Source organism: Callithrix jacchus, chromosome 2 (assembly GCF_049354715.1).
Source record: "Callithrix jacchus isolate 240 chromosome 2, calJac240_pri, whole genome shotgun sequence".
In the NCBI taxonomy this organism is placed as follows: Eukaryota; Metazoa; Chordata; class Mammalia; order Primates; family Cebidae; genus Callithrix; species Callithrix jacchus.
Genome location: NC_133503.1, coordinates 139,528,496 through 139,554,516, shown reverse-complemented (window position 1 = coordinate 139,554,516; position 26,021 = coordinate 139,528,496). Strand labels below are relative to the sequence as shown.

The 26,021-nt window shown below is 39.8% G+C and overlaps 1 protein-coding gene across 1 annotated transcript in view; it reads left to right on the top strand.

Annotated features, from left to right (window-relative positions):
• Positions 1 to 25,521, top strand: part of MCCC2 (methylcrotonyl-CoA carboxylase subunit 2) — a 72,811-nt gene extending 47,290 nt beyond the window's left edge. Inside the window, exons 10-17 of the mRNA XM_008991957.4 lie at positions 28 to 123; positions 8,219 to 8,291; positions 11,016 to 11,092; positions 13,670 to 13,736; positions 16,526 to 16,682; positions 17,518 to 17,632; positions 19,828 to 19,913; positions 23,597 to 25,521. Coding sequence (XP_008990205.2) covers positions 28 to 123; positions 8,219 to 8,291; positions 11,016 to 11,092; positions 13,670 to 13,736; positions 16,526 to 16,682; positions 17,518 to 17,632; positions 19,828 to 19,913; positions 23,597 to 23,714 — 789 coding nt within the window. The 3' untranslated portion in view covers positions 23,715 to 25,521. The remainder of the gene's footprint in view (positions 1 to 27; positions 124 to 8,218; positions 8,292 to 11,015; positions 11,093 to 13,669; positions 13,737 to 16,525; positions 16,683 to 17,517; positions 17,633 to 19,827; positions 19,914 to 23,596) is intronic.
• The last annotated feature ends 500 nt before the right edge of the window (positions 25,522 to 26,021 follow it).

Sequence of the window (26,021 nt, the reverse complement as noted above, 5' to 3'; positions counted from 1 at the left end):
GGGTTAACATGATCTGTATGTCTGCAGGTCACCATTGAACCTTCTGAAGAGCCTTTATTTCCTGCTGATGAATTGTATGGGATAGTTGGTACTAACCTTAAGAGGAGCTTTGATGTTCGAGAGGTATGTGAAAGTGGAACTGGGAACTTTTTAACCAGCTGTGAGTCTCTTTGTATGTGTGTCTATTTTCAAAGCTCAAGTTTGTTAAGATATGTTCATGCCTTGAAATGGATGTGGATTCTCAGTAAGGAGTGATGTATGCAGCGATGATACCTTTCCATATTGTAGAGATCATTGGTACAGAGTAAATACTAAAAGAGGGGACAGGAGGACCTCAATGACTAGAAAGTTTTCATTGCACAAAGTGTGATTTGGTCACAAGTAAGACTCCATGTCCTGTGCACATTACGAATGATGTAAGACAACAATTTCCAGCTATTTCTTTTCATGGTTCTTGTTTTGGGAAATGGATGAAATGTCAGTAAGTTGTTGGAAGAAAAAACATGCCCTTTTACATCAATATGACATTTGCAGTGATTAGACCTGATTATAGTTGAAAATGTTTCTGTGGTTACACATTGTTGACATAGTGTTCTGTAACTGAGATGGACAACTTTTAGGGGTTAGAGCAGGTAGTCTTTTTTTATTTTGTTCGGTATCCATATTTGGCAGAGTAGTTTTTAAATGAGGAAATTATCATTTTGTGTGTGTGTGTGTGGCAGGGTCTTGCTCTGTCTCCCAGGCTGGAGTGCAGTGGCAAGATCTTGGCTCACTGCAACCTCTATCTCCTGGGTTCAAGTGATTCTCCTGCCTCAGCCTCTTGCATAGCTGGGACTTTAGGTGTGTGCTACAGGCACCTGGCTAATTTTTGCATTTTTGGTAGAGACAGAGTTTCGCCATATTGGGCAGGCTGGTTTGAACTCCTGACCTCAGGTGATCCACCCACCTTGGCCTCTCAAAGTGCTTGGATTACAGGTAGGAGCCACTGCGCCTGGCTAGGAAATATCTTATCAAATTCTGTGCTGGAAGTTTTAATATTCTAATTTGCTTTTCCCCCTTGTCTATAAAACTATTATATATTTATTGTGAAAAATATAGAAAATATAGAAAAGAAAAAAATTGCTCATAATGCCACCATCTAGAGAAGGTGACTGATATTTTGATATTTTAGTTTAATGTGTATGTATACACTTTATATATATAATATATATATATATATATTATTGTACTTTAGATTCTGGGTACATGTGCAGATCATGCAGAATTGTTGCATAGGTACATACATGACAACGTAGTTTGCTGCCTCCATCCCCCTGTCACCTGTATCTGGCATTTCTCCCCATGTTATCCCTCCCCAACCTCCCTACCCCCCCGTCCCTCCCTAGTCCCCCACAACAGACCCCAGTGTGTGATGCTTCCCTCCCTGTGTGCATGTGTTCTTATTGTTCAGCACCCACCTGTGAGTGAGAGCATGTGGTGTGTGATTTTATGTTCTTGTGTCAGTTTGCTGAGAATGATGGTTTCCAGATTCATCCATGTCCCTACAAAGGACACAAACTCATAGTTTTTGATGGCTGTCTAGTATTCCATGGTGTATATATGCCACTTTTTCCTTGTCCAGTCTATCATCGATGGGTATTTGGTTGGTTCCATGTCTTTGCTTTTGTAAACAGTGCCGCAGTGAACATACGTATGCATGTGTCTTTATAACAGAATGATTTATATTTCTTTGGATATATACCCAGTAATGGGATTGCTGGGTCAAATGGAATTTCTATTTCTAGGTCCTTGAGGAATCGCCATACTGTCTTCAACAGTCGTTGAACTAATTTACACTCCCACCAACAGTGTAAAAGTGTTCCTATTTCTCCACATCCTCTCCAGCATCTGTTGTCTCCAGATTTTTTAATGATCACCGTTCTAACTGGTGTGAGATGGTATCTCAATGTGGTTTTGATTTGCATTTCTCTAATGACCCATGATGATGAGCATTTTTTCATATGTTTGTTGGCCTCATATATGTCTTCTTTTGAAAACTGTCTGTTCATGTCCTTCACCCACTTTTGAATGGGTTTGTTTGTTTTTTCTTGTAAATCTATTTTAGTTCTTTGTGGATTCTGTTTATTAGCCCTTTGTCAGATGGGTAGATTGCAAAAATTTTTTCCCATTCTGTAGGTTGCCAGTTCACTCTAATGATCGTTTCTTTTGCTGTACAGAAGCTTTGGAGTTTAATTAGATCCCATTTGTCTATTTTGGCTTTCGTTGACAATGCTTTTGGTGTTTTAGTCATGAAGTCCTTGCCTATGCCTATGTCCTGAATGGTTTTGCTTAGGTTTTCTTCTAGGGTTTTTATGGTGTTAGGTCTTATGTTTAAGTCTTTAATCCATCTGGAGTTAATTTTAGTGTAAGGTGTCAGGAAGGGATCCAGTTTCTGTTTTCTGCACATGGCTAGCCAGTTATTCCAACACCATTTATTAAACAGATAGTCTTTCCCAATTGCTTGTTTTTGTGAGATTGGTCAAAGATCAGTTGATTGTAGATGCGTGGCATTGCCTCTGAGGTCTCCGTTCTGTTCCATTGTTCTAGATCTCTGTTTTAGTACCAGTACCAAGCTGTTTTGATTACCATAGCCTTGTAGTATAGTTTGAAGTCAGGTAGCATGATGCCTCCAGCTTTGTTCTTTTGCTTAGAATTGTCTTGGCTACGTGGGCTCTCTTTTGGTTCCATATGAAGTTTAAGGTGTTTTTTTCCAGTTCTGTGAACAGGGTCATAGGTAGCTTGATGGGGATAGTGTTGAATCTGTAAATTACTTTGGGCAGTGTGGCCATTTTTATGATACTGATTCTTCCTAACCGTAAGCATGGAATGTTTTTCCATCTGTTTATGTCCTGTCTTACTTCCTTGAGCAGTGGTTCGTAGTTCTTGAAGAGGTCCCTCACATCCTTTGTTAGTTGTGTTCCTAGTTATTTTATTCTCTTTGTAGCAATTGTGAATGGGAGTTTGCTTTTGATTTGGTTCTATTTTAGTCTGTTATTCATGTATGGGAATGCTTGTGGTTTCTGCATATTGATTTTGTATCCTGAGACTTTGCTGAAGTTGCTTATCAGTTTCAGGAGATTTTGGGATGAGATGATGGGGTCTTCTAAATATACAGTTATGTCATCTGCAAATAGAGACACTTTGACTTCCCCCTTTCCTAATTGAATACCCTCTATTCCTTTTTCTTGCCTGATTGATTTGGCTAGAACTTCCAATACTGTATTGAATAAGAGTGGTGAGAGAGGGCATCCTTGTCTAGTGCCAGATTTCAGTGGGAATGCTTCCAGTTTTTGCCCATTCAGTATGATATCGGCTGTGGGTTTGTCGTAAATAGCTTTTATTATTTTGAGATATGTTCCATCTATACCTAGTTTATTGAGAGTTTTAGCATAAAGCACTGTTGATTTTGTCAAAGGCCTTCTCTGTATCAATTGAGATAATCATGTGGTTTTTGTCTTTGGTTCTGTTTATGTGGTGGATTACGTATATAGACTTGTGTATGTTGAACCAGCCTTGCATCCCTGGGATGAAGACTACTTGATTGTGATGGATAAGCTTTTTGATGTGCTGTTGGATTTGATTTGGCAGTATTTTATTGAAGATTTTTACATCTATCTTCATCATGGATATTGGCCTGAAGTTTTCTTTCTTTGTTGAGTCTCTGCTGGGTTTTGGTATCAGGATGATGTTGGTCTCATAAAATGATTTGGGAAGGATTTCCTCTTTTTGTATTGTTTGGAATAGTTTCAGAAGGAGTGGTACCAGCTCCTCTTTGTATGTCTGGTAGAATTTGACTGTGAACCCATCTGGACCTGGGCTTTTTCAACTTCAGCCCTTGTTATTGGTCTATTCAGGGTTTCAACTTCTTCCTGGTTTAGGCTTAAGAGGGTGTAAGCGTCCAGGAATTTATCCATTTCTTCCAGTTTTACTGGTTTATGTGCATAGAGTTGTTTGTAGTAATCTCTGATGGTAGTTTGCATTTCTGTGGAATTGGTGGTGACATCTCTTTTATTGTTTTTTATTGCATCTATTTGATTCTTCTTTCTTTTCTTATTTATTTATTTTTTGAGACAGAGTTTTGCTCTTGTTACCCAGGCTGGAGTGCAATGGCGCGATCTCGGCTCACTGCAACCTCCGCCTCCTGGGTTCAGGCAATTCTCCCGCCTCAGCCTCCTGAGTAGCTGGGATTACAGGCACACGCCACCATGCCCAGCTAATTGTTTTGTATTTTTAGTAGAGACGGGGTTTCACCGTGTTGACCAGGATGGTCTCGATCTTTTGACCTTGTGATCCACCCGCCTCGGCCTCCCAAAGTGCTGGGATTACAGGCTTGAGCCACCGCACCCAGCCCGGGCTCCGTCTACTTCTAACTCTAACTCTAGCTCTCTTACTAATTCCACCACATCTGAAATGACTTCATTCATTGAAATAATGAACCCCTCAAAGTTACCCATGAAGGTTGGAATCAACTTCTTCCATTATTTTTAATTTAATTAAATATCTTTCATGTTGATATATTGACCTCCTCGCATGAGTTGTGAATGTTCTCAATGGCATCTAGAATGGCGAATCCTTTCCAAAAGGCTTTTGATTTACTTTGCCCAGATCTATCATAGGAATACTGTCTATGGTGGCTATAGACTTAGGAAATGTATTTCTTTTTTTTTTCTTTTTTTGAGACAGAGTCTCACTTTGTCGCTCAGGCTGTAGTGCAGTGGTGTGATCTTGGCTCACTGCAACCTCTGCCTCCTGGGGTCAAGCAATTCTCCTGTCTCGGCCTCCCAAGTAGCTGGAACTACAGGCCAACACCATCAAACCCAGCTAATTTTTTGTATTTTTAGTAGAGACAGGGTTTTACCAAATTGGTCAGGCTGGTCTTGACCTCCTGACCTCAGGTGATCCACCCATCTCGGCCTCCCAAAGTGCTGAGATTCCAGGCATGAGCCACTGTGCCCAATGTAGGAAATACATTTCTTAAATAATAAGACTTAAAAGTCTTAAAAATGACTCCTTGATCCATGGGCTACAGAGTGGATGTTATGATAGCAGGCATGAAAAGAACATTCATCTCTTTGTGCATCTCCATTAGAGTCTTGAGTGACCTGGTATATTGTCAATGAGCAGTAATATTTTGAAAGAAATCTTTTTTTCTGAGCAGTAAGTCTCAACAGTGGCCTTAAAAATTTATTAAATCATACCACAAATACATGTGTTGTCATCCAGGGTTTGCTGTTACATTTATAGAGCATAGGCAGAATAGATTTAGCATAATTCTGCAACTTAAAGTCACCAGCTGCATTAGCCTTTTTTAATTTTTTTATTTTTATTTTTTAGATAGAGTCTTGCACTGTCACCCAGCCTCCTAAGTAGCTGAGATTATAGGTGCCCACCATCGTGCCCAGCTAATTTTTGTATTTTTCATAGAGGTGAGGTTTAACTATTTTGGTCTGGCTGGTCTTGAACTCCTGACCTCGTGATCTGCCTGCCTGGGCCTCCCAAAGTGCTGGGATTACAGGCGTGAGCTACCACACCCAGCCTGCGTTAGCTTTTAATGAGAGAGTAGGCCTGTCCTATGAAACCATGCACTGACTTCTTTTTAGCTACATAAGTCCAGATGGCATCTTCTTCCACCAGAAGGCTGTTTCATCTACACTGAAAATCTTGTTTAATGTAGCCATCTTCATCAATGATCTTAGCTAGATCTTCTGTATTACTTGCTGTAGCTTCTGTAATATATCAGCATTTGCTGCTTCACCTTATACTTCTGTGATACAAATAGCTGTTTTATTTTTTAACCCATGAACCAATCTCTCCTACCTTTGAATTTTTCTTCTGTAACGTCTTCAACTATTCAAGCCTTCAGGGAATTGAAGAGAGTTAGAACCTTGCTCTGGATTAAAGGGAATGTTGTGGCTGGCTTGATTTTCTATCCAGACTACTAAAACCTTCTCCATATCAGCAACAAGGCTGTTTTTGCTATCTTAACATTAGGGATTTTTTGTGAAGATAAGTGAATGTATTTTATGTGGCTGGGTGGTGTTAACTGTAAATCAGATACAATATAGTTTTTTGTTTGTTTGTTTGTTTTGTTTTTGGGATGGAGTTTCACTCTTGTTGTCCAGGCTGGAGTGCAATGGCGCGATCTTGGCTCACTGCAACCTCCGCCTCCTGGGTTCAAATGATTCTGTTGCCTCAGTCTCCCATGTAGCTGGGATTACAGGCATGCACCACCATGCTTGGCTAATTTTTTGTATTTTTAGTAGAGATGGGGTTTCTCTGTGTTGGTCAGATTGGTCGTGAACTCCCGACCACAGGTGATCCACCCACCTTGGCCTCCCAAAGTGCTGGGATTACAGGCATGAGCCACTGCACCCTGCCTACAAATATAGTTTTACATGAAATGGCCCTAGATTGCTGTGCCCTTTAAGCAGCCATATCTCTGTGTGGAAGAATGATAGTTGGTAAGTGCTGATTGCCTGGTAAACGTACAATTTTTAGAGGTATGTAGCACCCAAAACAGATAACTGTTATATTCCATTATATTATTGGATCTTTTAGGAAAAGAACTAAAAAATAATTTAGAGTAAACTTTTACCTGATGGTGAAAAAGATGTTGGGAAGCATTCACTCAGTTTTCAGCCCTTGCATCTTACAAAACAATTTTGGCTGATATGGTAAACAGAAAAAGGGAAGTGCAAACTATGTAGAAAAATAGTATATATTACTTAAAACAGTTTCTGAAATTGAAAATATGCTTCATGTATAGAACTCCTTGCAGTAGTAGTCCTGGTATACAATGATAAGCCCCAGGGATAAACTACTTAGTAATTTACACTCCTTTATACATATATGGATGATCCTTCAGGTATACCAGATTCAGAATCAATGAGTCTTTATTAAGGGCTTAATAACAGTGATAGCTACCCTTTTTAAAATTTTTATTTGTATTTAAAAAATTTTTTTATTATACTTTAAGTTCTGGGGTACATGTGCAGAACGTGCAGGTTTGTTACATAGGTATACATGTGCCATGGTGGTTTGCTGTACTCATCAACCCATCATCTACATTAGGTATCTCTCCTAATGCTATCCCTCTCCTAGTTCCCCTCCCCCCGACAGGTCCGGTGTGTGATGTTCCCCTCCCTGTGTCCATGTGTTCTCATCGTTCATCTCCCACTTATGAGTGAGAACATGCGGTGTTTGGTTTTCTGTTCTCGTGTTAGTTTGCTGAGAATGGTTTCCAGCTTCATCCTTTAAAAAAAAAAAAAAACAAAAAAACTCATCTTTTTTATGGCTGCATAGTATTCCATGGTGTATACATGCCACATTTTCTTTATCCAGTCTATCATTTATGGGCATTTGGATTGGTTCTAAGTTTTTGCTGTTGTGAACAGTGCCACAGTAAACGTATGTGTGACATGTCCTTTAATGAGTATGCTTTAGTTAGCATTTTATTTTATTTTTATTTACCTTTTAATATCTTTTGTACACTGTTAACTAATAGTCCTTTAATTCTTTTATTTTTTCTAATTTATTATTTCTTGCTGGAAGGAATAGCACTTTTTACATTTTTTTTTTTTTTTTAACAGATGAGAAAACTGAAGCTTAGAGAATTTTCTAGTTTCTCAGTGGGAGAGCTAGGAGTCAGAGCTGGCTCTTCATCTCAGCATGATTTTTATATGTTCCTACTTCCTTACAAGTAGATCGTATCTCCACAGCTCTGTTCCATCCTTCCAGAAATGTGAAGTGACTTACTCCAGGGCACACCATGGATCCAAACTAGGGTATTCATACCTGATACCTTAGATTGGAGCCTGTGTCTTCTGACTCTGAGCCCTGTCTCTCTACTAGCTTTCTGATTGCATCCCTGAATGTCTGCTGGTGCATTTGAACAGTCTTTGAAGCTCTAAGTCTAGCAGTCAGCCCTTGGAGGCTTTCCTGCTTTTCTTGCATACAGCATGGTGCTGTTGCTTTCATAGTGAAGTATAACATGAGAACCCAGAATGACTTCAGGGCATTAACCAGGTATGTCAAATGAAATTCTAGTGAGATTTGCTGTGTAGTGTGAAATTTTGTGAAAGTGTCAACTTCACTGTGAATTATTTTCCTATAAGTAACTTTAATATAAAAATTCTTTTGTAATATAATTTCTCAGGGCCATTGTTGTTTTTCCTCTTAGGTCATTGCTAGAATCGTGGATGGAAGCAGATTCACTGAATTCAAAGCCCTTTATGGTGACACATTAGTTACAGGTATAAAGGTGAAGAATTGAAAATACGAACACTTTCTGCTGCTTTGAAAATCAGGAATCTCTTGTCTCAAGACTTTGATACACTTGTCATGGGCTTTGTCATTGAGAGCACTACAAATGTGTGAGCCAGTTTTCAAAAGGAACTGCTTTATAAAGACTGTTTGTAGCTTAATGGCTTCATGGATCCAAATAGTTTAAAATGGTAATAGCTAGATGCTGTGGTGTGGGTCCCTATCTATGACTTTGTAACATTTGTTATATAAAAAGGTTCTTATAGTAAAATTAGCAGAAAATACTTGCAGTTATTTTTGTTTTTCTGGATAACTATAATATTTTGAAAATTTTAGCACTGTTTCCTTTATTCTTTAGTGTCCAATTCAACAAGGAAGTTTTATATTTAGCTTCCCAGAAGAATATAGAGTGAGTTAATTCTCACAGCCTCTGTGTAGGTCTTAAGCTGATTCCTGCAAACATTAGATTGAGAATTCAGTATATCAGGTCAGGAAAAACAAAATAAGGATGTTTATAAAAGTTAATTTTTTAAATCTAAAGTGTTTGTAAGCCTTTGAAGAAAAGTGTTTGAGATAGATCTAGACCTATAATAATCTATTTAAAACAAATGGAAGAACAAATTTTGTGAATTTTACTTGGTCATAAAAAGCTTGAAAATACAGTAGTTAGTCAAAGATAATATCAGAGTAGGAGAAAAACTAGCTGCAGAAATCCAAATTGCAAATATACATTGAGGCTTAGGCAGAAACCACAGTGCTTTGTCCTGGTTTGATTTGTGAACAAAAGAAGGGTTCACACTGGGAGTAGAATTTATGTTTTTGTACTTAGGTGTTTAAGTGATTAAAAGCTTTTTGTTTGATATATAGACAGGATTTGTCACCAAATTGTTCAGGATGTAATGGTCATTGTGTAGCAATTTAAAACAAGTCAAAGCTGTTTCTGCTTTCTCTGAAGATGGATGGGCTGTCTTTATCATCTGCTTTTATGGATTTACCCCGTACTTGCTAAAAGCCATGTGGTACTTTTGTCCCCTAGAATACACACCTGGTTTCCTTCATCTCTTCTTGACTGTGCTAGAGTTCAAATATGTTTAGGGACAGAGAGGGGAGTGAGAAGGAGAAGAAGGGAATGAGAGGGTGGTGGGGCTGGGGGTAGTGGATAAGAAGGGTGGGAGGAATTAGAAGGTGGGAGGCATAAAGTGTGAGGAGGTGAGAGGGGAGGACAGTTTTCTGGATCTCAGGTGTCTCTGGAAGTTCCTCAGGGTTTCCTCCTGCTTCACCACTTGCCTCTAGTCGTTTCTTGGACACTGTGCTTTCCCATTGTAACTCAGGTTTGGATCTGGCAGTTGGCGAAGGCCCTCCCTCTGTGGGTGTCCCTAGTAGTGTGAGGACATATGCCCCACTCAGCACATCCTGTCTGTGCCTGGAGATCCCTAAGCGGGGCTTAGTGTGGGTTGAATCTAAGTGGTGAACAGGGTTCCACATTTGCAGGGGTAGCATCTTCCCAGTGAGTGATGTGTTACATTCCCATGTCTTTGTGCAGTGAGGTAAGAGAGGCAGGACTAAGAATGGATTGCTGGGCTTTTTGGAAGTTTACCCCTTTCTGAATTGCCTCTGTAAGTGGCAGTGCCATTTAGGATGCGCTGCATAGGTTTTTGGCTGGGATTTTAGGACTGAAAGACAAAGAGAAATCTAGGTGGCCATCAAATCAGTGTTTCATTGTATCACATTAAATAAACATGATAAATTAGCCAGGCTTGTAGTGACTACTGGGGCTTACAGTCTCAGCTGCTTGGGAGGCTAAGTGGGGAGGATCACTTGAGCCCAGAAGGTTGAGCTGCAGTGAACCATGATCTCATCACGCACTCCAGCCTGGGTGACAGAACAGGACACTGTCTCATAAATAAATAAAAATACGATGATTTTTAAAAAGTGACAAATCTAGACAAGGTCAGAGTAAAGAAAAAAAAAAACCATATCTTTAAAGATTCAGGCTGGGTGTGGTGGCTCATGCCTATAATCCCAGCACTTTGGGAGGCCAAAGCCAAAGTGGGAGGAGGATCATTTTAGCCCAGGAGTTCCAGACCAGCTTGGCAACATAACAAAACCCCTTCTCTACAAAAAATGCAAAAACTAGGTAGGCGTGGAGGTGAATGCCTGTAATCTCAGCTACTCAGGAAGCTGAGCTGAGAGGGAGGATCACCTGAAGCTCGAGAATTTGAAGCTGCAATGAACCACGATTGTGTTACTACATTCCAGCCTAGCAACAGAGTGAGACCCTGTCTCAAAAAAAAAAAAAAAAAATTCAGTTTTCTGGCTTATCAGTATGTTGACACTCTCTCTTCTCTGTTAATTTTTCTTCAATAATTATTCGATATTCAAAAATGTTTTTCTAATATCCCTAGTGTCTGGTACATAGGGGCACTCAGATATATTAAATGAATAAATGGATAATACACTAAAGCCACTCATTTAGCCAAATCAATCAAGACAAAAGGATAACTCTACACATATCATGACCCCTTCTAGAAGCAAAAGAAACCAGACTCAGGGACCTTAGGAATAAGAAGACTGTGACATGAGCTATTTTATACCAGACATTTGCATTTTAAACTTGGATCTGAAATTAACGAATGTGTAAATATGCCTCTTCTTGTGAATTAAAAGCCCTTGGAAAAACACATAACATAAATCTTTTTTGAATTTTCTTTGAGGATTTGCTCGAATATTTGGATACCCGGTAGGTATCATTGGAAACAACGGAGTTCTCTTTTCTGAATCTGCAAGAAAGGCAAGTACTGTTAAAAATAATTCAAGATTTTCTGTTTTAATTTAACATAACATTGAATGTCAAATCATGAATTAAAATGTATTGCATAAAAGTATAAAAATGCTTAATTAGATGCTTCAACAACCAGAACACTGTGTGTGTGAGGGAGGCATGTGTGTGTGTATGCACATGTGTATATATGTGCATGTATGTTAGTATTTGAAACGGTTTTTATGGTGGTTTACATTAACGTGCTGTGATTAAGCGTCTGGAGCACTATTAAAAATGTACTCATTTTGGCCAGGTGGTGGTTCACTCCTGTAATCCCAGCAGTTTGGGAGGCTGAGGCAAGTGGATCACGAGGTCAAGAGATTGAGACCATCCTGGCCAACCTGGTGAAACCCCATCTGTACTAAAAATACAAAAAGTAGCTGGGCCTGATGGCACACGACTGTAGTCCCAGCTACTCTGGAAGCTGATGCAGGAGAATTGCCTGAACCTGGGAGGCGGAGGTTGCAGTAGCCTAGATCACTCCACTGCACTCCAGCCTGGTGACAGAGTAAGACTCTGTCAAAAGAAGAAGTACTTATTTAAAAAAATTCTCATAAAATACTTGAGTTATAATTGCTATAGAGGACACGTACATATTCTCAGATGATAGAAAATACTTGTCCTGAAAGTGCTTCATGTCCTGGAGGGACTCAGAGGTCTCATGGTTCAAAGATTCAGGTGGTTCTGAGACATGATCTGTTTATTCTCTTCTATCCCATTATCAGCTTAACTTTATTGTATTTTTGCTTTTTGGAAATGGGAATAGTGGGTCTTTGTTACTGGACCTATGGCTTTAAAAGAGGGAGTTCTTTTTATTATTATTTAATCCAATCCTCTAAGACATCAGAAAAAAGAAGGAGTTCTTGAATATCTTTTGGTTTAGTTATTGTTTGATTTCATATATTGTCTCAGATTTACCTAAACTTGGATAAATATAATTCATATAAAAATATTTTTTAAAAAAATTTTAATTCATCAAACTGCTTCAGGAAATAAAGTGTTTCCTTAAGAAGAAATATGTTTAGTATTGTGTTTTCTCTTGGAATAACAGGGTAAAAGGTCTCTTTATTGATGCAGGTAACAGGCATTTAAGCTCTTTCATATCCTGATTGAGGAAGAATTTGTCTTTGGTGAAATTTTTTATCAATAAAATTGGTTTTGGTATTCTGCTGTTTGTTATTACTCCTTCAACTTGATTTTAAAATGAGAACAAGAAATTACAAGTAAAAAAAAAATAACAAAAAATCCCTTATAATCAATCTCTTATTTACCAGAAATAGCTTTTAGTAACATTTTATTATTTTTTCTTAATATATAGATATGCTATAAATGGATAGGTTTTGCTTATTTTCATTTAATAGTGTATAGTCAGTATTTCTCAAAATAGTAAATATTCCTGAAATAATGACTTTTAATAAATATATAATATACTTATTTCAATAGAGGAAATGTCAGACCGAGTCCAAACAAACTCTGCCTGATTTTATTTGTCAACTTAGCACAAATAAACCCCAGAGGAGTTGTGTCTGGCCCCAGCCTGACATTTCATTTGTTGAAATAAGCCCCAAAGGTCTGTGTGATTTTCTCATTCTTGTAAATGTAGTCATATTGAAGTTGAGCAATTACTTTGCAATTTTGTACCTGACAAGGCATTTCCAGCAGAGGTTAAAGAGATCTTCAAATAGAATAAAACATAAAGGAAACTGTTTATAAGAGTTTCCTTACTCATATAATCTTTAGGGAAGGAATAGTTGTATTTTTGTATCATTAAATAATTTCCCAAACTCAAGGTTAGAAGATCTCTATCACTCATCTAATCTAAAATCCCATTTATTTGAGGGATGTTGGTAAGAAAGATATATTTACTATAATCTTGATGCATGAAAGAATTTCAGATGATCATAAAAATGGAAATGTCATCTTTCATATCCCAAGAGGGTTTTTATATTCTGGCTTTTCTCAAGTGGAGAACTAGAGAATTATCCAGTAGCAGAGTTCAGCAACTCTCATTGACATCAGTTCTTTCTTTTCTATTACTTAAGTTTCACTTGCTGTTCAGCATGTTAGTGATTGACATCATCCTTGACACAACAATCGTCTTAACAGTCATGTGCTAGTGATTATACATACAGGTGATTGTGCAAAACAAGTTTAGTTCAAACCTCCAGTTACATGTCTTCTTGATGATGGAGTAACACTGTATTAGTACTGTTACTCTTAATATAAGATAAGACTAGCCAAACAAAGGATATTCTTAGCCAGGAGCGGTAGTACACACCTATAGTCCCAGCTACTTGGGAGGCTGAGGCAGAAGGATTGCTTGAGTCCAGGTGTTTAAGGCTGCAGTGAGTTATGAATGTGCTGCTGTACTCCAGCATGGGCAACAGAATGAGACCATGTTTCTTAGAAAAATAATAATAAAAAGAGGACAATTTTTCAATGGGATATTCTTTCTTGTCTTTGGCTGAACTTGTAGTGTTCGTAGAATGAATGATGATTATGGAGTTAATTCCCTTTTAAAAAGATTTTTATGTTATTTGCTTATAGGGTGCTCACTTTATCCAGTTATGCTGCCAAAGAAATATTCCTCTGCTGTTCCTTCAAAATATTACTGGTAAGAAAATAGCTTAATCGGTTTGGTTGTATTGATTCCAGAGCTGTGCCCTCAGTGTGCTCATGTATTGGACCACACACATGTAGACCACTTCCATCAGAGCAGGAAGTTCTACTGGACCTGCTCTTTCTGGAGTCCCTTTAAGGGTTAGCACTTTTCTCCATGCATGGTAAATATTCTGAGGAGATTACTCATATTTTCTTTCCCCCAAGTAGCTTGGCCTACAGGCATGTGCCACCATGCCTGGCTAATTTTTGTATTTTTGTAGAGACATAGTTTCAATCAGACCATGTTGCCCAGGCTGGTCTCAAATTCCTGAGCTCAAGCAATCTGCCCACTTCGGCCTCTCAAAGTGGTAGGATTACAGGCGTGAGCCACCACCCCTGGCGGATTATCCTTATTTTCTAAGCAAAGCCATTTCTGAGTCATGTACATCATCAGCATTCACATGGCCGCCCTTTACTCCTGTGTGTGCACATCATACGCCCAGAAAGCAGCAGGAGCACGATCTGATCACCGCAGAGAGTGCTATGCTTTTCCCAGGACTCTGTTAACTCCTCGAGATTTCAAGCATGTGCTACGGTCTTCCCTTTTATTGTACAGTTAATTCTACTTGAAGCAACAGTGTTTTTAAATGTATGTGTACTACCCTGAACCAAAGTCTGAGGATTTGAGTTTTGGCCCCAAAGAATGGTATGACTAAAGTGAGATATGTCACCTCTCTGGACTTCATACTCCAGAGATGACCTTAACATGGTAGATAAATTGATTTTTAAGGTCTGTTATGGTTCAAGGGAGTTCTCTTTCATAGAATTCTCGGGTTCTCTGGTAACCTTCATTGTATGTTGCAGAGTGTCTGACATACAAGGCTCTCAGATATGTTGGTTAGCAGAAAACTATCTCCCAGGCTACCTTAGCTTCAAAGGGAGGAGAGGCTCTTAGTAGTTGTTGGGATCAGGCAGGCCTCTATGGGAAGGAAGAGTAGGCTCTTGACAGTCAACAGGGCTTGAAATAGTGCTGGTACTAAAGCATCTTCATCCCGTGCACTACTTAGGTTCATCATATTTGGTTAGATGAGCGTTGAGAGGAGTTATATCCAAATGGCAGTCGAAGGGGGTCCTGTGTGGCAACTCATGTAAAAGGGCAGATAGAAAGGGTTCTGAGGCCTAACTATACCCGAGTTCTTGTTTCTAATCATGATTCCTGGATTATTAACCACCAGGCATTAAAACTCTGGTTTGAAGATACCTATATTTTTGTTTTGTTTTGGCCCTCTAGGGTCAGAGAGCAGAGGTTGAGTTTATTTTTTCAGAATTGCATTTGAGGTTCCTGTGGGATATTCACCTGGAGGCATTATAGGCAGGTGAATAAGTCTCAGCACAGGAGAGGTGTTTATTAGAGATGAAAATGTAGACATCATCAGAATATGGAGGTGGCTTTAAAGCTGTGGGAAGTGATAAGAACATCCCTGAGAGAAGAGAAGAAGGTTCAATGACAGTCTTCAAGTATCTCTGATTTATTCCTTTTTTTCAAGAGTAAAGGAAGACAGGGAGCAGGATTATGTAGTTTTCTTAGGAAGGAAAAGGATTTGAGAAAGCCAAATGAGATGCTTCATTCTTCTATTTGAAGGCAGGATCCCCTCCAGAGAATAGAGTGGTGGTGGGTCAGGTTGGCGTGGGTGAGAGCTTGAAGATAGCTGTTATTTGGGGTAGGTATGGTGGGAATGTTACAGGTAGTCAAGGCTGGGGAGATGAGCTTTTCTGAGGGCCTGGCTGAGTAGGGTAGCTGCAGGAAGCAGATGGTGCCGAGTAAAGGGCTGTGCTGCCATTCCTGTGGTGACCGCAGGAGGCACAATGTGCTTTGGAGGAACTGTTTGGGTTGAATTGGATGGCCAGATACTGGAGTCTGGGAAAGCAGGGATAGTCAGTGAAGCAGGTGAGTCTGCAGGTCCACAGATGGAAGAAATGCCTTCACTGGAGACTGGTGAGGGAAGGTGACAAGCGAAGCCCAACTCAGTGTTATAAGGTAGAGAAGGAGGAACCCAAGGTCTGGAAGGCAGTGAAGCTGCAGAGTAGCCTCCGCAGAGCCAGGGGCTTGAAAAAATAGAAGGATCCTGTATTAAAATAAAAAAATAGTTTTTTTTAACCTTGCTATTGAGTCACTGGCAGGGCCTATTAGCATCCCTATGAAACATTCATCTTTTTGTCGTCAAAGTTTTAAAGCATCGCTTTGGAAAGAACAGTCTGTTTTTAAACCAGGTCAGTGGATGCTGAAGCCTTCATGGTTGGGCTCATCACAGCACTTTGTCCTTAGCTAGCCATGTCACATTCTTTTCAGCATCAAGCTGCTGCTTTGAGATTGTCTCTTTTTTAACACTTTTATTAATTTTTTTAATAGAGGTAGGGTCTCTCAATGTTGCCCAAGCTGGTCTCAAACACCTGGCCTCAAGTGGTCCTCCCGCTTAGGCTTCCGAAATTATTGGTATTGTAGGGGTGAGTCACCACATCCAGCTGAGATCATTCCTTGACGATAGATTGCAGCCTCATATTGTTTGAAGGTTTCTGTCTGCATCCAGATGAACTGCTTTAAGAAAATTTAGAAAGTGATTAGAGAAAATTTCATTTTATCCTTTTAAAGCAAGCTTTTTAAGAGTATGTTTCACATATAAACATTTTCTTAAGGTGAGAAGCGTTTAGTAAAATTAGTAAAACAAGATGTTCTTTTGGTGGAATTGTATTCTGCATATTAATCCCATCACTCAGAGGCTCTCTTTCTGATCTTTCTCTCAGGATTTATGATTGGCAGAGAGTATGAAGCTGAAGGAATTGCGAAGGATGGTGCCAAGCTGGTGGCCGCTGTGGCCTGTGCCCAAGTGCCTAAGATAACTCTCATCATTGGGGGCTCGTATGGAGCTGGAAATTTTGGGATGTGTGGCAGAGCATATAGGTAGGTTGTTACAATTTTCTCTGGCACAAAGAAACATGCTTCAAGTATAAAATACATGGTCAGTTTATTTCAGGTTTATTTCATACAGAATGGCATTCCCAGATCTCAGTCAATTAGACTGTAATTTGTATCATCTGGAGGGGTGAAATGAAATTTAATGTTAAAGGTGTTATTTGGAGGAAATCTATAATGGGAATCAAGAAGTGCTTAAAGTGGTTGATAATGAAAATGCCACACGTTAAGATTTGTGCAATGCAGCTAAAGTCTGGCTCGGAGAAAGGTTTGTAGCCTTAAAGGCGTACATGGGAAAAGAATAAAGACTGAAAGTCAGTGAGCTAAGCCTTCAGCTGTGGGAAGGTCAAAGAACAACATGTTAAACCGTGACAAACAGAAAGGACATAATGAAGAACAGACATCAGATCGAAGAATCAGGATGGCCCAAAGTTGGTTGGGATGGCCCAAAGTTGGTTGGTTTGAAAGGTTAACAAACTCAATGGTCCTGCACTTAAACTAAAAAGTAAAGAGAGACGGCACATATAACCACTATCAGGAATGGAAAACAGGACATGACTGCAGATCATGAGAGGATATCACGAACACTTTTATGCCCAGAATCATATGGAGAACTTAGAAATTCCATCTGTGCTCAGGCCCTTCCTCTGGAGTCTGTTCTGGGGGTAGTTTTCCAGCTCTTTGTATATTTGTGAAAGCTCCACAGATGATTGTAATGTGCAGCCACAATCAAGAACCACTAATTTAAAAGGCAAACATGGGCCTCTGAAACTCTAGGTTGTGTATTGACTTAATTTGTTTATTCTTTCTTTCTTCCCCCCAGCCCACGATTTCTCTACCTTTGGCCAAATGCACGTATTTCAGTGATGGGAGGAGAGCAGGCAGCCAGTGTGTTGGCCACAGTAGCAAAGGACAAAAGAGCCCGGGAAGGAAAGCCGGTCAGTGCCGTTTTCTCTTGCTTCTTTCTGGGTTTGCCTCTCTCCATAAACATCCTGGACCCAAGGAACAGTGTGCCCAGAAGCCCTTGGTATTCGTGGACCTGGTGCGCGCTACCTGGCCATATTTAGATGGTGCTGCCCTGGAAGTCATTCCAGCAGTTGAGGCTCACATGTTTTCTGTCCTTTATCTTTTTACAGCCATTTCATATGGGATACCTTCTTTGTGATCATTTAAATTTTTTTCAGAATTTCCGAGAAAACACTTTGTTTTATTATTTTTATTTTTTTTAAATTTTGGAGATAGACTCTTGCTCTGTCACCCAGGCTAGAGTGCAGTGGTGCAGTCTTGGCGCAGTGCAGCCTCTGCCTCCAGGGTTCAAGCGATTCACATGCCTCAGCCTCCTGAGTAGGTGGGATTATAGGCGCCCACCACCACACCAGGCTAATTTTTGTATTCTTAGTAGCGACACGATTTCACTAGGTTTGCCAGGCTGCTCTTGAACTCCTGACCTCAAGTGATCCGCCCACCTCCCAAAGTGCTGGAATTACAGGTGTGTGTCACTATGCCCAGCCAAGAAAACACTTTAAAAACTGCCAGTAAGTATCTGAGGCATAAAGATGTTTGATTCTTAGTCATTTGTACTTAGTGAGATTTAAATAAGTCTGATGTACTACTTTGATTTTATGACCAAAAACAGCAGAATTTTGTTCTTTCTATTCTACTTTTAGATTGTTGTTAAGGATACCCTGAGTGGGAGGTTTCTGTCACCTATTGAGAACTGAGTAACATTATCCTGTGTATAAATGAAGAAAAATGGAAAGGGCAGTGGAAACTTGATGAAAGGCAAATCATCAAGCAGCTGTTTTTAAAATGAATTCTTTGGTTTTTGACTCTGATGGAGATTGTTTTGAAGTTTTGCATTAATTTTTATTAGTTCTAACTGTTAACTCTTGCGTAAGCACCAAGTATGAAGATGACGAATGTGTGTTCCTGAAGTTGCTTGTGTGCTCTATTGTCTCACTATGGGAAGGCATGGAATGGAGGGAGGCCTGTCTGCTCCATGCAGGAATCCTCAGGTCTCCCACCTTGATGGTGGCGTGCAGTACCGTAAAGTCAGAGGGTGGTTTCTGCCTCCCCGAATGCATCCACCCATGCCTCACACCCCTAGTTGTATTTTCCAAGCACTGGGAACTTTGGAGACTTAAACTGCGGTTTCAGATTCACTTTAGTACCTATTAGTATCAAAGGAAAAGGATAGCTTTGCTTTTGTGTGAGTGGTTGGGGTGTGGGAGTGGGTGTGTGGGTGGGGAAGGTGGAGTGTGAAATTCTACCTGATACTTCAAAGACATGTCTGAAACTCTGTGACGCTTAGCATGGTGGTGCCTTAGTAAGTAGTTGTTCTTTGATTACTTCAATATACAGGTACTTGAATTCATTTATTTTTATATATTAAACGAAAGCCCAGTGTGTTGAGGGTTGTCCCTCAGAATTTGTGACCTAGATAATGATATTAAAGTATTAACCTATTTACATAAAAGAAGGTAGGGTTTATTTGAAATAAGTCATTTGTTTCTGGTGTCAAGTTGCTTTTTAAGTTGAAAATAGTTTTCAGGGTTTCAAATTAAGTTCTGAAGATTTTTACATCTGAATTAATTATCACTTAATCCTTGTAATACTGATGGGAAGGCTGTGAAATTCTTAATTAGGGAAAAATAGCTCTCAGGTCTCTGGGAACTTGACTGAAAAGGTTATTCAAGTTTTGGTTGGTATTTTACCTCTTGAAGCTTAAACATTTAAGCTTACGTTTTAAACTTTGCCTGTTTTGAGTGGAAATCTCATACTTGTTCATGTACTTAACTAGAGGCTGCTGAGTGAAATGCAGCCCTTTTGTTAGGTTGTGTAATTCACATCCATTATTGTACCCTGCTGTGATACACAGCACCCTTGGTTTTCACCTTACATGAATTATCAGGACGTTGTCTCAGCTAGGAGAGATGGGATGGGGCACTAACTTGATACGCATGTCTTAGGTGAGAGCATATATGTTAATGATCACTTGTAATTTATACATCACCATGCACATTAGTTGTAACATTATTATTCACGAAATCTGTTGTTTCTTTTGAGTTGAGGTGATCTAAACAGGGCCAGTTGTTCACTGAAGCTGACTTGCTCATGGCCTCTTTTCTTTTAGTTCTCCAGTGCTGATGAAGCAGCTTTAAAAGAGCCCATCATCAAGAAGTTTGAAGAGGAGGGAAATCCTTACTATTCCAGTGCAAGGTGGGAGCCAGAAAATCACTAACTCCCTGATGGGTGCATCTGGCGGTCAGGGATCACCTTTATAGAGCTCTGTGTAGTCAGAATGGTCCAGCACTCATAGGAACTGGAAAGTATCATTTGGACACACTTAATTTTGTACTGTTATTTCTTTATGATGTGAATGGCTGCTGCTGAAATGCCACCCCTCCTCCTAGCGTCTCTGCGCTGTGAACTCACCACCACTGGTCTGATTCCTGCCTTCCCTTGTCTTGCCCCTAGTTGAGGTGTCTGGGACCTGGAGGGGTCCTGCAGCCTGAGGTGGGCCATGCTAGGAGCCGAAAATAAGTTATAAGCTTGGCTGTGTTACTTCAGTAGTTAGTTCTAATTTTTCCTTAAAAACCCCTCTCCTTGATCACTTTGTTTTTACCCCATTTTAAGCATGAGTTTGGTTGAACACTTACTGGCATTTGTTGACAAGTATGCTCGTAGGTTTGGAAGGTGATTAGTCACCACCGGGTCTGTGTGTCAGTGCCAAATAATTACCTCACACACCATTGCTGCTGTTGGCTCTGTTTGTTTCTTATACCACTTAATGAAGTAATAAATTATCACGCCTGTCCCAGCTGGAGACCTGCCGGTGCCTGCTTTCACATCTTTCTTCAACAACTTTAGTATTCTGCATTCTGAAGACTGATCTAAGCATCACGTCTTCCTTTCATCCCTTGGGCAGATGGAAAAAAGAAAGTAACTCTTTCTGCATCTTGTAAAATTAGCTTATGTTTTAATTTATGCTGGCGAAGGCAAACCGAAGAGGAGAGGGGAGAGAAAAGAAAATCAGTTCAGGCACAGTGGCTCATACCTGTAATCCCAGCACTTTGAGAGGTCAGGGTGGGTAGATTGCTTGAGCTCAGGAGTTTGAAACCAGTGGGGCAACATGCCAAGACCTGGTCTCTACAAAAAATATACAAAAATTAGCCAGGCATGGTGGTGTGCACCTGTAGTCCCAGCTACTCAGGAGGCTGAGGCAAATAGATCAGTTGAACCTGGGAGGTCAAGGCTTTAGTGAACTGAGATCATGCCACCGTGCCCTAGCCTGGGTGACAGAACAAGGCCCTGTCTCAAAAAAAAAAAAAGCAAAAGTTAGAGTCCATTTCAATCATTTGAAATGCTTCCTTGGTGGCAGGCACTGCTCTTGGCACTGGGGATACAAAGACAAAACATACGGATTTTTTGAAAACATAATTAGTTTGAGCAGACAAATAATATCATTTGTGTGTGTGTGTGTGTGTGTGTGTGTGTGTGTGTTTAAAGATAGAGTCTCACTCTGTTGCCCAGGCTGGAGTGCAATGATGTGATCTCAGCTCAGTGCATTCTCTACCTCCTGACTCAAGTGATCCTCTTGCATCAGCCTCCAAAGCTGGAACTACAGGCACGTGCCACAACGCCCAGCTAATTTTATTGTATTTTTTGCAGAGATGAGGTTTCACCATGTTGGCCAGGCTGGTGTTGAACGCCTAAGCTCAAATGATCCTGCCTCACCCTCCTAAAGTGCTAGGATAACAGGCATGTGCCACCTGTAATGGTGGCTGGCCAGCATTTGGGATTTTTCAAAGGCCTGTTTCTTTTTTTGCTAAATATATATTTTTACAAACAAATTTACAGATATATTTTGTTGTGGTAGGTTGATTCATTTAATTAAGAACAAAATATTTTAGTCTTTGATTTGAGAACTAAACGTGCCTATTCTATGTAACAGACATAGAATAGCCAATAAATGGAAAGAAGCCGTAGAAAATCATATAAGAGGTTTAAGATGAAATATAAAATATATATTGTTAAGCCTTTCTGTTTTTTTTTTTTCCCACATAGGATTTTGATTGAAATACATAGGGACAGCTGAAATATTAAAGTTTGAAAAATTGTGTGTTTTGTGTGAGTCATTAGCTTGTTTTTCAGCCCTGGATAAGATAAATCATCTCTTCAGAAAGATTGCATCCTTTATTGTTTTCATACTAACATTATTATTATTTTTAAATGGACTACATTCAAGTCAGGAGAGCAGATGGCTTAGAGAGACTTATCTTTGGAAATAAATGTTAACAGATAGTAGGTTTTCTGTGGATCTGTAGATGTTTAACCCTTCTGTTGAAACGGTGGCATGGAGACAGCAGCTTTCTTTCAAAGATGAAAGGATTTCCAAGCCGGTTTCTGGTACCTTCCTTGGGTTTAGTAAATCTCAGCTTCACAGTAAAATTCCCTGGGCTGCTTAGGTTTGAACATGGCTAGATCTGTCTTTTCAGAGACAGAGCTTGTCATTATCAGTTACTGGAACCTACAATGTTTTCCGTAATCCTAATAGGTTACATATGTAGCGTGCCAATTTGCTTCTGCTCAGTTGTTTTTATAATCAAACTTTATTGGGCATTTCATTAGCGCCTCTTACCTGGGGCAGTCTTTTTAACAAACATGATTAAGCAGCCCCTTTATCACATGCTTGCTGTGCTGCAGGCTTCAGAAGGGAGTGTAATCAATTCACCTGGTTGCAGATGACAAGAGTAGCTTTCTTCTTACTGGGTGTTGATACTTTAGGGTCCCTTTTATGAATGTTTTATGAGCAAAGATTTGATTCATGTCTGTCAATGGTTTAATAATTGATGCCAGATCCAGATACCGAAGGCAGTTTGTATAAAAAAGGCAGACTGCCACCTACAATAACCTTTAAAAAGTAATATTTCTCAGTCATTTTTCCTTATACATTTGAGGTTGTCAATGAAAAGCAAACTAAAATTTCTACTTAACAGTTTCTTCTGCAAGCAGTTTAAAGTTATTACTTGTTTTTCCTATTGTAGCAGAATATAAAGACCTACATTTGAAGGTATCTATTTCATTAATAAAATGTACTGAAGCTGCTCAGGCGTGGTGGCTCATGCCTGTAATTGAAGCACTTTGGGAGGCCAAGGTGGGTGGATCACTGGACATCAGGAGTTCAAAACCAGCAGGGTCAACATGTGGAAACCTCATTTCTTCTAAAAATACAAAAATCAGTCAGGCGTGGTAGCGCATTCCTGCAATTCCAGCTACTAGGGAGGCTGAGGTAGGAGAATTGCTTGAACCCAGAGGGCGGAGGTTGCAGTGAGCCGAGATCGTGCCATTGCATTCCAGCCTGGGTGACAGAGCAAGATTCCATCTCAAATAATAATAATAATAATAAAAATAATAAAATTTACTGAAGTCTATTCAGTAATTTTCATAGTTTCTTAAGAATTCAAAGGGGAGTTGGGAAAGATACCTTTTCCAGTAAAGTTTAAGGTTATTACCTGGGTATATATGGTTCTCCATATTAATGACAGAATACACCAACTTGTTTTGTATATTTGTGTGGGCAGAAAATGAATAGCAAAGTTTTTCCTGAAATAAGTAAACATATTTTCCAACCAGAGGTTACTTTGAGATCTCTTGTAAAAGTAGTTCCTTAAGCCTCAAACCTGACATGACATTCTGTGATAGCCTGGATAAAAGTCATGTCACTTTCCCCACTTTTTCTTCCTCTGTCTTGAACATAGTTTCTGTTGTGAGATTATAGTACATGGATGCTAATCAGTGGATCCATATACCTGAAGAAAAATTTCCTTGGCACTTTGCATGTGGAATGTATAGATGGTAGTTTGGTGGTAAATTCATAACTCTTGTTGTTCTTTTGTCAGGGTGTGGGATGATGGGATCATTGATCCAGCCGACACCAGACTGGTTTTGGGTCTCAGTTTTAGTGCCGCCCTCAACGCACCAATAAAGAAGACCAACTTTGCGATCTTCAGGATGTAACTGGAATAAAGGATGTTTTCTGTTGGACATGTACCAAAAATGAATGCATATAGTAGCCTTAAAATTTTAGACTTTTTCAACATGTGGCTATTACAGTAATTTTTTTTAACACAGTGCATTGTACTTTTTTCTACCTTACAAAAATCAGTGAGTATATTTATTTAATGAACATCAATTCCTTTTAAATTTTCTTAGAGAAATTTCTCTGTGGCTCAGTTTTACCACCCATAAAGTTGAGACTAATTTACAATTATCCTTCCTGACCCACAAAGTATGAAAAGTTCTGTAATCTGTAAACTCAGTCTTGTAATCTGTATTATTGAGATGATTAATATAAAGTTGTACTTTCACTGCAATGATTGTTTTGCTGATTATGCTTGGTGATATTTGTGCACTTAGTTTTGAAAGGTGTCTGTTACTTCAGTGGTATTAAGTGCCCTCACACTACCGTGCAGCCGTCACCGCCATTCAGCTCCAGAGTTTGTTCTCAGTGCCAAACTCAAACTATACTCATTCAAACAACTGCACTCCCTATTTCCCCTCCTCCAAGCCCCTGACATCTTATTATTATTTTTTGAGACAGAGTGTTGCTCTGTCACTTAGGCTGAAGTGCAGTGGCGTGATCTCGGTTCACTGCAGCCTCTACCTCCTGGGTTCAAGTGATTCTCATGCCTCAGCCTCCTGAGTAGCTGTGATAATAGGCGTATGCCACCTTTTGTATTTTTATTAGAGATGGGGTTTCACCATGTTGGCCAGGCTGGTCTTGAACTCCTGACCTCAAGTGATCCACCCGCCTTGGCCTCCCAAAGTGCTGGGATTCCAGGCATGAACCACCATGCCCAGCCACATATCCTTATTCTTAAATGTATATGTTTCTCTTGGTTTGATTTATTCTCGCTGGGCCACTTCAGCCCCGCTCATGGCTTCAGTTGTCATCTAAATGCAGATGATTCCTGCCTTGACAGTTCTTAACCCAGCTCTCCCCTGAGCTGCAACCTGCATATCCAGTAGGTCTACTGGACATCTGCACTGGTTGTCGTGGAGGAACCTGTAGCTTGCTCATCAAGTCCTACTGATTTTCACTAACTCCTGAGTTTCTCCACTTATTTTTGTCTTTAATTGTCACAGGCCTTAGAAGAGGTCTGCCTGCCTCCAGTCTTACCTACCCGCTGGAGTGAGAATGGCCATCCTGAAGTGATTATGTCATGTTACTCTCTTCAGTGATTTCTTATAGAAGTGCCAGTCCCTGAATGCCACCAAGATCTTAATCTTCACATCTTTAATCTTACCTCTTTGTCTCCTCTTTACACAGAAGAATGGCTCCAGCTGTTCTAGCTCTCTTTCAGTTATTTGAACCTTCCCACCTTAGGGTCTGTAAGATTCCCTCTGCCCAAATTGTTCTACTCTCCCTTCTTCAACATATCCTTCAGTTTAAGCACTCACATCTCAGTTTAAACTCCACTTCCTTAGGGATATCCCTGTGACCTCCCCTGTGCTGGATTAGCTTCCCTACTCTGTGCTCTTATAAAACACTATCTACTTTCTTTGTCATAAACTCAACATTTACTATAAATATTTCTCAATATTGTCCTCCTGCTAGAATGTAAGCTCCATGAGAGCAAGGATTCTCCTGTTTACCCTGTACCTCCAATGCCCAGCACTTGTAGATGCTCAAATATTTGTTGAATGAATGAAAAATCCATATTGTAATTGATGTCCTCAGGCCACATAGTTTTCAAATTAGGTGATTGATTATATGACTCAATAGCACTATCAAATGTTTTCCTAATAAAATCAATATTTCAAATGTTTGTGTTTGATACTTAATATTTCAAACATTGGTATGTGATATTTAATATTTCACACATTTGTATGTGATGTTCAGTGTGTTTCAGGAATTCATTTGAGCTTTTTTTTTTTTTTCTTTTTTTGAGACGGAGTCTCACTTGTCACCCAGGCTGGAGTGCAGTGGCGTGATCTAGGCTCACTGCAACCTCCAACTCCTGGGTTCAAGCGATACTCCTGCCTCAGCCTCCTGAGTAGTTGGGACTAAAGGCATGCACCACCATTCCCGGCTAACTTTTGTATTTTTAGTAGAGACGGGATTTCACCATGTTGGTCAGGCTAGTCTCCAACTCCTGACCTCGTGATCCACCTGCCTTGGCCTCCCAAAGTGCTGGGATTACAGGTGTGAGCTACCGCACCCAGCCTCAATTTACTTTTTCTGGGGAGTGTACAGGTAGATGATCAAATTCAGTGGTAGGTTACATTTTTAGAAGAAACACATTGTTTTAAAATAGAAAGTTA